Raw genomic sequence first — 13508 nt, 5'->3', positions numbered from 1 at the left:
GAAAAAAAACAACAACAACAACAAAAAAAAAAATCTATTTTAAATCATGTGTAATTATTATAATCTTTTAATTGAGCTGGTGGCACCCGTTGGTACCGAGCAGAAAACACGAGCAGCGTGTGTTTCATTGATAAACCAATGAAAACGAGGCTACAAATAGCAACAGATGACGTCGACGCCCACGAAGTGATTGGCGAAGGTGACGCGCGCGCTGTTGCAACGTCAAACATCGTCCCCCTCCAGTCGTGCCATGCGCACTGGCGGTTGTTGTTGTTGAGCTTGGTTGTTATGGCTGGACAAGGCCTCGGAACCAACTGAGAGTAAAAACCTCCCCCTCCTCCCCCCTTCCCCGTACCACCCCGTCTCCGCAACGGGACACCCGCCACCCATGGAGGGCACGGACATGGACGTGGACGCGGAGCTCATGCAGAAGTTCAGCTGCATGGGCACTACGGACAAGGACGTCCTCATTTCGGAGTTTCAGAGGCTGCTGGGCTTTCAGCTCAACCCGGCCGGCTGCGCCTTCTTCCTGGACATGACCAACTGGTGAGCGCGGGGATGTGGGAGGGCCTGTTGGTCCGGGGACGGAAACACGACGCTAACCGAGGCAGACACACACACACACATACACGGTGCTACGTTAGTGACGTTCATCCCCCCCCCCCAAAAAAAAAAAAAAAAAAAAAGCCGAGGTCGTCATTTTCATCCTTCCCACATGGGGGGGGGGAAACGGCAGTTAACTCCCAACGGTCGGCTAAATGGCGAACGGAAGTGAAACGGTAAAGTTACCAATAAGGTTGCCTAAAAGCTAACGAGCTATCAGGCTAATTTTAAGCACAGAAGGGGGGGAGGAGGAGGGATGGGGGGGGAGGAGGAGAGGAGGAGAACCGGGAACCGGGAACCCTCGGTGTCGATTATCTGTCGTTGTTACATAACGGCGCACGAAGCCAGTTAAAACCCATGCTCTCTTCGGGAAGCCACAACTCGACACGGAGCCAGTCGCTTTTCACGTTTAGTCTGATGACGTAACCGGTCGTGATCTATCAATGGCCGACAACAAGTGGTCTGGATCAGAAACGCATTTGCGCTTTTTTAATTTTTTTATTTTTATTTATTTATTTTATATCGTTGATCAACAGTCGACGGGCCTTGATCTCATTAAATCTAGTTAAAATTAATTTAAAAAAAAAAATCCGCCCAAAAGAAACGAGAAATCACACGATCTCTTGTTTTGAGCGTGTAATCTAGTGGAAAGATGACATCACGTGACAGTTGTTGTGATTTAGCCACAGAATACAGTTTTAAGAAATATTTAGGACAGTCCTGAGTTTACAGCTCATTAAAATGAGCAGAGTTTGTAATCCACCTGGATCCTGATTCATTTGTTTTCTTTCACTTGGTTAAATCAGGAGCTGCCCTGTTTATGAAAACAAATGTATATAAGGTGTATAAGGCTAATTTAAGCACATTTAATTTAATGCCAGCGATGTCAACGGGATTTTCTCAATTTGAAGACTATACATGTATCGTAACAAAGTCTTCATAACAAACTGGAGAGGTGGGATTGCACAAATGTGGATGTTAAAACTCTGAATACTTTCAATGAAAATTCACTTCATCAATTACCTGGACGAGCAGAGATTGAGAACGTATGACATTTTACACACAACTACTCCAATCGCGCATTAACGCGTAATTATAAAACGATCAGTCCACCACCTTTTATGGAAGTACAATTTTAACCTGTGTTGATACCCCTTAAAATATCTGGCATTTGCTGCAAAACGGCATCGGGAGGTTGTCAGATGGTTGGTGATTCAATCGCCAGCTCCTCCCCCCACATGCATAAGTGTCCTCCAGCAAGACAATGAACCCTAAAGGTGGTCTACCATCAGTGAATGTGCTCCTGATGGCAGCACACATGGTGATCCGTCTCATTTGCGTGTGAATGGGTGAATGGGAAAACCATGTTAAAGCACTTTGAGACCGAAAGGTGATAAAGCGCTATACAAGTACAGACCATTTACCATTTACCATATTTGCTCTTGTTCCCCCCCCCCCCCCCCCCCCCCCCCCGAGGAATTCAAGCTTTATAAGCTTGTTCAAAAATGCAGATAACAATTTGGCAGAGCCCGAGCTGACTATTTTAATACCTGATTGATACTGTTTTTTCTGGGCTGATGCTGCTATACGGAAATAAAATTAATAGTCCGATATTGAAATATCAACCAAAATCTGGTTATCAAACACTTGTGACAAAGATATGTAATGGAGGTGGAATATTTTATAATTTAGCAGGAAGCCTAAAAAAAGGAAAAATTATATCAGTGTATTTCAAACATTGAACTTCATTATAAATGACTATAAGTGGGGGGAAAAAAAACACCCGTGGAACAGTTTATAAATTACCCCAAATATCTATTTTTCTGCAGGATGTATGGTAAAAAAAAAAAAAAAAGTTTTCATATTAGAGGAGATGTATGCCAATACCAATACATGTGTGATCGATGTCAGTCGGCCGATAAACGGCCAACCGTTAAGTCGGGCTCTTGATGTTATGGTATATTGTAGCGTTAACATTTAAAACTTCATAGACAGGATGGCCGCGGTCATCTCGTCCCTCGATAACACCATGCTGTTGGTTTTGTGTCGGCACAGGAACCTGCAGGCTGCTATTGGCGCATATTATGACTTTGAAAGTCCCAATGTCAACACACCATCCATGTCCTTTGTTGAAGACGTGACAATTGGGGAAGGAGAGTCTGTCCCTCCAGATACACCGTTCACAAAGACCTGGAGGATACAAAACACAGGTATATGTCACCCCCCTATATAAATAGCCTTTCTAACGCTGAATGTAACAGGCATGGTAAGACTGACTTCATGTTTGTGTGTTGCAGGTGCGGAGTTGTGGCCACCTGGAGTTTGCCTCAAGTACATTGGTGGGGATCAGTTTGGGCATGTAAACACGGTTATGGTGAAGTCTCTCGATCCCCAGGAAATAACAGACGTGAGCGTGCAGATGCGAAGTCCCACAGCTCCTGGCATGTACCAGGGCCAGTGGAGGATGTGTACAGCCACAGGATTATTCTACGGAGGTAGGAAAAGCTTTTTATTGATATAGATATATTAAGTCAATTTATTCTGCCAAGACTTAACTGTAATTTTCAGTATATGTTGATCTGTTGAATTCTTGTGAATTTTTCTCGTGCCCGTTTGTTTTCTCCACAGATGTAATCTGGGTGATTCTTAGTGTCGAAGTCGGAGGTCTCCTCGGCGTCACCCAGCAGCTGTCATCCTTTGAGACAGAGTTCAACACCCAACCGCAGCGCAATGTGCAGAGAGACTTCAACCCCTTTGCCTCACCACAGAAGAACAAGCACGATGCCACTGACAACAGCTTCAAAGATCCTGGTGGAGCCTGGGAACACACGCAAGAGCCAATCCAGCAAGATCAGAACGGACTGTCTCATAATGCTGTAAATAGGGCGTCAAACGGTCTCCAAACCAATCTTTCCGTGGTGACTTATGGCCAGGTACGTACACATATACGCAAGAGGTTTTTAAACGTCATAAATCTACTCTCAACTTCATACCTACGTCACTACACTCACTGCACTCATAAGTAGCCTTTTTCTCCTTTACATGTTTTGCGATCACGTTTTCATGAAACTCGGACCAACAGTGGGACATTCACCCTTCTTTTTTTATATGTGGTATATCAAAAGGCTGTTTAAGGGTTGACCCCCCCCCCCCCCCCCCATCAGGTTAAATAATTGATTTGAGGTTTGAGGAGCATTTGTTTGAAGTTGTACCGGTCAAAACTTGCGCGCAGTTCAGTAGGGAAGGCGTGAGTTTATTAATCGTTAAAGCTACATGTATGCGAAGCGTACGCAGAACATTCTGTATCATCAAAGTTAAAGATTGGTTTACAATCCCTTTACAAACACAACTCGAACCACAAACAGTGTTGCACTCTGACACTGAAACCTTTTCATTTTTAAAATGGGACATTAAAATAAAAAAGTAAAAGTAGCCCCGGTGGTCATTCTAGTGTGCCAAATGTCCATGTCTACTCATTTTTCTCTCTTCATAAAGCTTTAAAGGTAGTGCTTCTTAATTTTTGTGAAGTTTGAGAGTTAACACCTGTAAAATTAGGAAACTCTCTGGAATCATTTCAATCAAGAGCGTTATTCTGTTTTTGTACAGTAAATTTAAATTTAAAACTTCATAAAATGAGACATGTGGACACGGGTTTCAATCTCTACAGAACATAATTGTCTGTATTATGTTTAATGGCAGTCTAGCCATTTGATTTTGATATTTCTTATCTACAACTGGAAATTTTGGTCCAAATGTGAAATGGTTTATCCTTCGGGAGCTACAGCTTTCCACACACATTGAAATCCTCTGATGCCTTAATGTAACTGGGCACCTTTTGTCTTCATTCAGTCCATGCAGATCTTTGAATATGCAAATACTCCCCACTTTTACCTCCACCCACCCCCTCTGCCACTCCAGCCGGCAGCTTCACGATATGGATGAAGTTGATTGGGGTTGATTCATTTTAGACACGTGACATATGAAACCCTGTCAGTATGAATCAGTATTTTTGAGGCCGTCTCTGCAGTTCTAAGATGGAAATCCTCATCCGTCGTGTTGACTTCTTATATGTGTTCTAGCATTTAAAAAAAACCACCACATGGACACGTTAATAGGATTAAAAACTGGAATTTCTTTAGATGGCGTCTTTGATTAAAAAAAAACAACCTGCTTATTTACAAACATACCTTGTCCCTGTCAAAAATATAGGTCAAGGAAAGTTGAAGTTTGTTTCTTGAATTTAGATGTAAATGAAGGAAGAAAACAGAAATGAAGAACTGATATGAAAGAATGAATTTCAGTCGGACTGTACAGTTTAGGACATCGTGTCACCAGCTGGTTTTGCGAGAACTGAAAAGTCGAAACCAAAATTCTGAAAACATGACGGTAGTTTTCTACGGTGACCGAAGGCGACGCGGCAACAGATCTGCTGCGATTTGTAGAAAGGGAAGGGAAAAAAAAGCACATTCATGGATGGAAACATTCAGCGTTTTTGAGTCTTAAGGATCAGGGACACGTTTTAGAAGATCGGTGTCAGAGCATTTGAAACGAAAGGAGGAAACACTTCAAACTTATCTGAGCAGCTCAAGAGACGGACATCCAGATCTGAACACAGAAGTCGAGGTGAGCGAGTTTCAGCTGTGAAAAACGTCACATTGACAACACGTCGTCGCGATGTCCCCCTTCTGAAATGTTTACCGTTGTTTGTGAACTGCGGCGGTTGCTCGTGCCGCAGCAACGCGCCACACAAAATGTTTCCCGGAGGCTCGCGACGTTAGAAGGCCGCTGTCGTCGTTCAGCCGGTCAACGCGCTGCGCTGCGCTGCGCTCGCGTTGTCGGCACGCTGCGTGTTCGGCAGCGTCTTTTTCTTTCTTTGTTTGACACCTGGTAACTTGCACCGACTGTTTGTTCACAGTATCAGCATGAGGAGGATGTTGAGCAGAAGAAACTAGACGCATCCAGAGCTTTTGATAGGGACGAAAAGACATTGGAAAAGCTCACATGAAGGAAGGATAAGTGAGTTTTATAACTGTGTTGTTGCTACTTGCCAATGCTTTCTGAAATATTTGATAAGGTTATTTTTGTTTTTTCCGGGGGGTATTTCAGGCAGCGGGGCGCTGCGGTACAGATGCTCTTCCACTATTTTGTTTTTTTTAGATAAGAGCAATGTATCTTTTATAACTGGAAAGCTCCCACTCTTGTTAATAATAATAAATCAAATTAATAATGATAAATAATAATAAACTTTATTTGTATAGCACCTTTCATACAAGAAATGCAAAGTGCTTTACAGCAAAAAAAAAGTGCATGCAGTGTTTGACATAAAAATACATATAAAGGAATGTTAAAAATATAGAAAAGAAATGAGATGCATAAGAACGGATCAAATTAAACACGAATAGAGTTAAAATAAGCAATATCCATTTTAAAGGCGCGGTTGTTCAAAGTGCAGGCAAGTGCAAAAATCACTTTTTTTTTCTAGTAGAAGTGTTCAGTAGGTATTTCCTCTTCTTTCTTTTTTTTTTTGTTAATTCATGGGTTTTGTTTCCTAGTGGGTAGTTATCATTTCTTATTGATTCACCTGCATAAAAGTTTATTGTTAGAACTTCTTTTAAACTAAGTTCTTCTGATGTCTCAGTGTGGTGACTCACTTGCTTAATTGAATGTCTCAGTTGGAGCCACATCATTGTCCTGTTCTACAGTAGTATCACTTCATACCCATCATAGTATCCACAGTTTGACTTTACAAGCTCTCCTGGTTAGACTGGACTGTTCAGAACCATTTAGCTTTGTTAAGCAGTCGGGGCATTTAACCGAGTTAGCATTTCAAAAGACATTGACTGAGTGGCTTCCTACGAGCGCTGCAGGTTTCGTTACTGCCCTGAAACTGAAGGTAAGAACAGAAATACCGCAGCCTGAAGTTTGCATCCTGCCGTGTTGTAATAAAAACCCCTTTGATATACGCTGATATCCTTTCCCTCATTTTTCCAGGGTATTCATGGACCCTATCCCTTTGGACAGAGCTAGAACGACAAAGACCTCCCCATGGTGGATGATGAGCTTAACACCCTGGGAGTCCTTAAATGCAAATGAATCGGAGGGGGGGGGAGGAACAGTTGTTTTATATTGACTCATGACAACCCTCCCCCCCGGAAACCGTTGGCCCTTTCCACAGAAACACAAGCAACAGCGAGGTGATGGATTACAATCCGCTACAGTGAAACATCCCACCTGACATCAACACCTGGATTCGCATGTGTGAATGCTTCATTTAAGAGTGCTATAAATCCTTAAAAATAGATACACACGACTATTTTTTATTTCCACTGTAAAACACGCCTATTTAAAGGGGGAAAAAAAACACCCTAAACAATCTGCATATACTTTTGGCAACTGAATACTTTCTCTCTATGGGGTTCCTACCCAGGTCCGGGAATATTTTTTTTAAATAAAATATCAAAAATCGATAGTGGTCTTTGCCTTTGCCAGTCATTAAAGACCGTTGCAAAAGTACTTGAAGAAATCTTCGGCCCTACGATGCGTTTACGTCGGGGTGTTCGGTCGGTTATGGTGAAGAGTCGCAAGTTAAATCTTGAAAGCGTTCACCTCATCTTGACGACTAAAAATGAATCATTTGACCACATCAATTTTCAAATTCAGCACCGCAGTACAACTTTGTCTCCGATCACCTTTCGATTTCTGAATATGTCTGAAGTTGGGTTAACTTAAGTTTTATAACTTCCGACAGGTTTGATTTTCTTCATTCAGTCTCTTCGCTCAGCCTTAGTTCTTTATTCTGAATTTCAGTTAGAAAAAACTGGGAACTCGATCTCGAGCCTAATGTGAGATTGTGTGTTCTGTCATGTTTCAAGTATTTTTGTTAATGAAAAATAGTTGTTGTTTTTTTTTTGGCCGATTCTTTTGACATTGCCACCATGAAAGGTTATTGAGTAACCAATGTTCAAACTCTCAGACTCAAACTGAGCAGTTTCAGAGTTCTTTGACCACCGGTTTTTTATTTTTTTTATTTGATTTTTTTTTATAATACTTTCACAAATATTTAAAGAATGAAGCCTTTAGGATTTAACTTTGATTAGATAATTTTAGAAAAAGTTGAGACGATAACCTAAAAACTGAAGTCACAACGTTTACGAGTTGGTTACAAAACTACATGATCTGAACAGGTCTTGTCAGAGGCTAGTCGTACAGCGCATTCAACTCCCAAGATATTCAAAGACGATGGGAGATTTTTTTCTTCACCTTTTACATAGAAAATATTGGTGATGCTTGTGTAGGAACCCCTTTTTCTCCCAAAGACAAAATTCAGAGAGGCGAGACACTAATCTGTTCGGTCATCGAGCCACACAGTCTGCAGGTGCCCGATTCAGACTGCATGGGACAGCGTGTGTGTGGGTTTTTTTAGGGTGAGTTTTTGCTTTAAATAGATGCTGAAGTGCAAAAGGATATGAATGAGTTTGAACAAGTGAGGTGTGAGGAAGGGTTGAAAAAGCCATCTAAATCTATTTTGCCTGGTGAGTGACTGTAGTTTCTGAGTCCATGTCTACAGTAAGTGTACTAAATATATATATATACATGTATGTGTGTGAGTGTGCGGGTGCCTGCCGTGTGTCCATGTATGTTAAAGATTTCTCTTTGGATTTAACTGACATACAATGGTGTATACTATTTGGGAAAAGGAGGACTTCACACATAGACATCTATCGAGAGAGCTTTAATAGGTGCGTACCTCAGAAGTGATTTTGAGTTATTCTGCACCGTTTGGATAAACTTAATTGAATAACCTTCAATAATTACTGTTGTTTTATTTATTTGTTGTCTCCCTGTGTAATGCAAATACTAAAAGTCCCATGTACAGCCATCAGGTGGTGCTAATAATCAGATGACCAACTTTGAATTTACTTGACATCATGCTGAGTTATAGTTTGAGTCTGGTAGATGATTTAAACATAGAAATGTAACTGCATTAGCGTTATTAGAACTGGTGTACTGTCACTGCTATATTTGCACAATGCTGTCCGCCACCTCTGATGGGGAAAAGAGGAGATTTTTGACTAATTGTGGATTGTGACGCCAGCATTTCACAGAAAATGTATTTGACTTGTTTGTTCGTTATGGCCTCTTTTTTTTTTTTTTAGTTTTTTTTTTTTTTAATTTTCCAAAGTACTGATTATGAAGATTTCATTTTTAAGCACCAGTTTCATAGTTGAACTAACATCTGCTGTTATAAATAAAGATTAATACTTGTGTGTTTTGATGACGTGAATGAGTTTATCTGCTGTTACACCGGAACTTTTATTTATCATGTCCAACAGTGACTTTCATGTATTTTTGGCTTAAAAATGAAATAGGGAAACGTTGTTGTGAGAACTTCATGATAGTATTACAGTTTTTTTCCAAGGAGGTATTGATATCTGAATTTAGCAAACGTTCTCCCGAGTTGTAATTATGAACGTTTGAATGTTATTCATAATATTTCAAGTTTGTTGCCTTTATTATAATGTGTACCGTTTGTAAAAGTCACCAGCATTCTGTGTTGCAGTCCTCCTCCCAAACAGTATACACTGTTCTGCATTTCTTTTCTTTTTTTTGGTCACGTCAGGTTTTTCTTCTTCTTCCAGTGTGTGCGTGTGCGTGTGCCTTGCTGGTGTGCGTGTGTGCGTGTGTGCGTGTGCGTGTGCGGGAGAGACAGATGGCGAGGTGATGGTCTGATATTTGCTGGATTCATTCTCGTTTTAGTTTGTGACTATGTATGGACTTGAGATGGGTGGCATGGTGAGTGGATGAGATGAAAGTTTACATAGTCCTAAAATAGCACATTTATCTGAAGAGATATTGTCAAAATACAGCTTTTTTTTCTCCTGTATCTGTAATTAAGCATTTGTATGAATAAATTAACACTGAAACAATGACTTGAAATTGTCTTTTTTTTTCCCCATGGGGACGATTACCAGCTTTGCTTTTTGTTATTCTTTTGATAATTCCTCTGTTGCTTTAAATGACACTTGGCTCAGACACTATTTGAATTTGGGCCGTCCGCCCATTGGTAAGAAACGTAACGAGCAGTTTGGACCTGCTGGTGCAACATGCTGACTGTTCCATCGACAGTCAAAGAAAGTATATGCTGTTGCCATTATGGCGCACAAGACGCCGTCAGGAAATCACAGCTGCAGCTTTAGTCTGTAGGTTGCTCACTTTTCCACTCTGGTACAGACTGTAGCATCTCAACAAATATTTTACTATTAAGTCTGGTGTAGACATTCACGGTCCCCAGAGGACCTATCACATTAACTTTTTCTGAAGCGCCACCAGCCGGTTGATGTCTTTGAATTTTACTGAAATATCAAATCTAAGAGGACATTTTTCTTAAATGGGTCGACAGCTATTGCATAAATGGAAATGAAATGTAGTACTCACATTCCTGTCCTTCTCAGGATGAAATGTAATAACTCACGATTCTGGCGTGATGTATGACCAAATATAAAACAGTCTCATAAGCCTCATATAGGCTACTTTGCATATTAGTGCCTGATGTCGCCCTTTATCATCCTCGTTTTATTGTGTAAATCTGGCTTTTCTATTAGCCAGTGCCCAGCCGCTGTTGAGTGTGTGTGTGTGTGTGTGTGTGTGTGTGTGCATTGCCTATGTTTGCCTATGTTTGTTTGTTTTTTTATTCCCTTCATAGACAAATATTCACAAACTAATTAAAAGATAAATGGAATTAAAACTGCAAGCAGTGATATGCCGGCCCTCGCACGCTGCACGTCGGGGAGCCGGTGGGTCGTTTCATGTTGCCAACAGGGGGCGCTATGACTATGAGGGAATACTAAACGTACAGGTGTCTTCAGGGCGGGACTGTTACATACATACATGTAACGTTTGGAGACGGTCAGTCCATGTACATAAGAGTTACAGCAATTTGTAGTTTTATGGCGAGACACTCAAAATGGCCACCACGCCATGTTTCATGAGTTTTTGAGTATGTTAAAATCGCCAAAAAGGCGATTAATCTTAAGGAACTATAATAATAATAGGGAAGAATAATACCTTGAAAAACAATAGGGCTTTCGCACCGTAATTAAAATACCTTAGGCTTTTCAATTCTGAGTTTTTGATATTCAATCCAAACAAATACTATCACATTTCTCTCATACTGGCACCATTCAGATGACAAACAACCATTTCCATAGCAGTAGTTGACAATAAATAAGACGCATGTCCAAATATTCAAATTCCTCTTGTTTGTTTAGTGACAGCGTGGATTTAACATGAAAGTGTGCGCGACTAAGTACGTGCGTCACTTATAGCCCAGGGAAATCTTCTGTCAGTATTGATGGATTTCTCTTTGACTCGGTCTACAAGTTATTTGTCAGTTTATAATAAAAAAAATTAAAAAAAGATACAATGCATATGTTGTTTTAAATTTAATAAAAATTAGTTCGATCATACTTTGTCATTTTACTTCCGTAAATTGAGATTAGTATCTTATGATGAGCCTGACTGTGTGTACAGTTATGTGGTATCTGTGTGTTTGTGTTTGTGGGTGGGGACAGCGTCCATGAGCATGCAGGCGGTGAGCACCGAGGGGATTATTTGAATGGGGCTTGTGCAGACACTTGTGTGACACGGAAACTGAGGACAAATATTGACTTCTGTCTCTGTATGAATTCTGCATGGCTCTTATCATATCTTTAATCTCTCAGTTCTTGAGTCAACAGGCTTTTGTTTTGTTTGATAACTCCCCATCATTTCTGTCAAGTCAAACAGACCCTTAGCTCGAGGCCTCAGGAGCGTACAGGCGAAGGAATGAAACAAAGGTGTCAGACAAACAGTGTTTTAGTCTTGGAAAATATACACTACCGCATAATATAGAACGTTTCTTGTTTGTCTTCATTTATGGAGAAGCTTTGCGCTGCTTTTTTTAGTAAGTTAAGCAATTTAAATGTACAGAGAAAACTCATCTTCTGTATATACAAGTCAAATATAAAATATTCAATGAAGAACTGGGTTGCGACAAGACTCTCAGGGACATGTTTAATTAAAAAAATCTGTCTTTTTCGTTGCCTGCCTTGCAAACATGCATCGCGACACAGTTGTGACTTCTACTCCTCTAAACCAGCGATTTGAGATAGAATACTAAGTGTATTAATAAGGGGATTAATAAAGTAACTACCTAACCTAACCTAACCTAACCTATTCCATCTAAGCCATTTGGTATCATTCTAAAACAGCGGCGGTCAGAGACAGGAAGCGAGCCGTGTGTTTTCATACACCATCTGGTTGATAGAGGACATACGACTTTGTCTGGGTGGGGAACACAGCAGGCCGTCATAAAAACGACAGGCAACGTGTGCCAGACTTTTCGTGACACGGGATGGCTCATATCAAGAACTCATAAGAAGATTAAACAGTGGTAGATCACTTCCTCAAGTTAAGCTGCAATACCACAATAAAAACAATACTGCTTTACAAGCTCTGCATCTCCTGCAGGTGTTGGGTAATAATGGATTTAAATCCAGATCACTCTTAACTATATCTGAGAGGAAGTAAATTGCCCCGAAAATAAAACACTAAATTAAGATCATTTAAGTACCTTAGACTTTGACCAAATCAGAAATTTTATAAAAGCGATGGATCATAATAACACAATATGAAAGGAGTGACAAACTCTGTCGTTTCCTTCATCTCAATTATCGTCTTTTAACTAGTTGTTTTAGTTTTCCAACAGGCAGCTTTACTGTTTTCGCTCACTCTCCTTCATCTTGTTAACGTCATTTTCAGCTGAAGCAAACAGCTGTTTTTTAGCAACAACAACAAAAAAAGCTCTAATAATCTGACTGTACATTACTTACTTTGCTCACCTGGTGAGTGTGCCATTGACTTTACTTTAGGATGATGTCACAGGTAAAAATCTCTTTTCTATGTGCTTGGGAGGTTTTAAAAATTATGAAAACTTCATGGACTAAAGATTTATAATAGAAAGTGTAAAAACTGGCATTGTTTGCAGTTCCATGTCAACAGTTTGGGTAGGAAAATGTTTTTATGTTTTTTTGCAACACCATGAGTGACCTCAGGGAAGAATAGCACTAAGGCTGAATGGCGGCACGATATAACCATGGCTTACAGCTGTGTTACCAACCGGCATCCCGCCGTGACGTCACGCATTGGTTTGTGAAATACCATTTTGAAGTCTCCAGTCTGGCTTTTTGGCAGCCGCCATCTTTGTTTTTTGACTATACTTGGATAAGATGGGGAGGAGCCTAGGCATAGGTTATTTTTGCACGTTTTGCAGTTAAGCATGTTTACGTGGTGCCTTTACAGATATACAAATGACATGTTTAATGCGTTTAGCGTAAGCGTGATTAAGCCAGGATCCACTGACGAGACCAGAACAAGCCTGGCTTTACTCTGTCGGGATTTCTTGATTCTGCTTTTGTGAAACACCCCACATCTCTTGTTTCCTTTGGCTGAAAGAAAACAAGACTGAAAGATCATCAGAAAACCTGTTTTTCCAGTTTCATCTCCAATTTAGGAACAACATCGTAATTTACTCCAAAAAACAAACAAACTGCACTTGGGCATGGACCTGCAGAGACAGTTAAAACCTGATTACCACTGTTTACCCTGAAGCGGTACGTGTCCCTCGTGCCACTCCATCGAATGTTGGTGAATGCAGCTTAGATGTTAGTACATTATTCTACATTTACTTAGGTGAACACTCTCAAGATGTGTCTCACCTTGTGAGTCGTTAGTTCCACAGAAAATGCTTTCAAATGTTGATCAGTCTGTTGGTCATCTGTCATCAGCGCTCAATTGAATTGTTTACCCAGGAACAGTTGTTCTATTTTTGCTTTGATGTCACATCTCCTCATCTTGTGGCATGCGAA

The 13508-nt window shown here is 40.5% G+C and overlaps 1 protein-coding gene across 3 annotated transcripts; it reads left to right on the top strand.

The window, feature by feature from the left end:
* The first annotated feature begins 245 nt into the window (after positions 1–245).
* ilrun (inflammation and lipid regulator with UBA-like and NBR1-like domains) lies at positions 246–9533 on the top strand. Of its 3 annotated transcripts, none has more exons than XM_069149012.1 (6): positions 246–546; positions 2659–2813; positions 2901–3098; positions 3232–3536; positions 5519–5619; positions 6595–9533. In XM_069149012.1, the coding sequence occupies exons 1-5, from the start codon at positions 389–391 to the stop codon at positions 5606–5608; spliced, it is 906 nt and encodes a 301-aa protein (XP_069005113.1). In that variant the 5' UTR covers positions 246–388; the 3' UTR covers positions 5609–5619; positions 6595–9533. The 3 variants fall into 3 exon arrangements, with proteins under 3 accessions (XP_069005113.1, XP_069005122.1, XP_069005103.1); XM_069149002.1 differs by lacking the exon at positions 246–546 and adding an exon at positions 566–779; XM_069149021.1 differs by lacking the exon at positions 5519–5619 and having other exon boundaries at positions 247–546.
* The last annotated feature ends 3975 nt before the right edge of the window (positions 9534–13508 follow it).

This window comes from Embiotoca jacksoni, unplaced genomic scaffold (genome assembly GCF_022577435.1).
Source record: "Embiotoca jacksoni isolate LCO1_2020_lvr unplaced genomic scaffold, fEmbJac1.0.p SCAF_1, whole genome shotgun sequence".
Classification (NCBI taxonomy): Eukaryota; Metazoa; Chordata; class Actinopteri; family Embiotocidae; genus Embiotoca; species Embiotoca jacksoni.
This window is presented reverse-complemented; position numbering and strand designations above follow the sequence as displayed.

What these genes read in the sequence shown, in the direction of transcription:
- ilrun (XM_069149012.1), top strand. Translation starts at nt 389, where the DNA reads ATGGAGGGCACGGACATGGACGTGGACGCGGAGCTCATGCAGAAGTTC. An exon ending in TTCCTGGACATGACCAACTG is followed by an intron (nt 547 to 2,658) that starts GTGAGCGCGGGG and finishes GTGTCGGCACAG; the next exon opens with GAACCTGCAGGCTGCTATTG. An exon ending in CACAGGATTATTCTACGGAG is followed by an intron (nt 3,099 to 3,231) that starts GTAGGAAAAGCT and finishes TTTTCTCCACAG; the next exon opens with ATGTAATCTGGGTGATTCTT.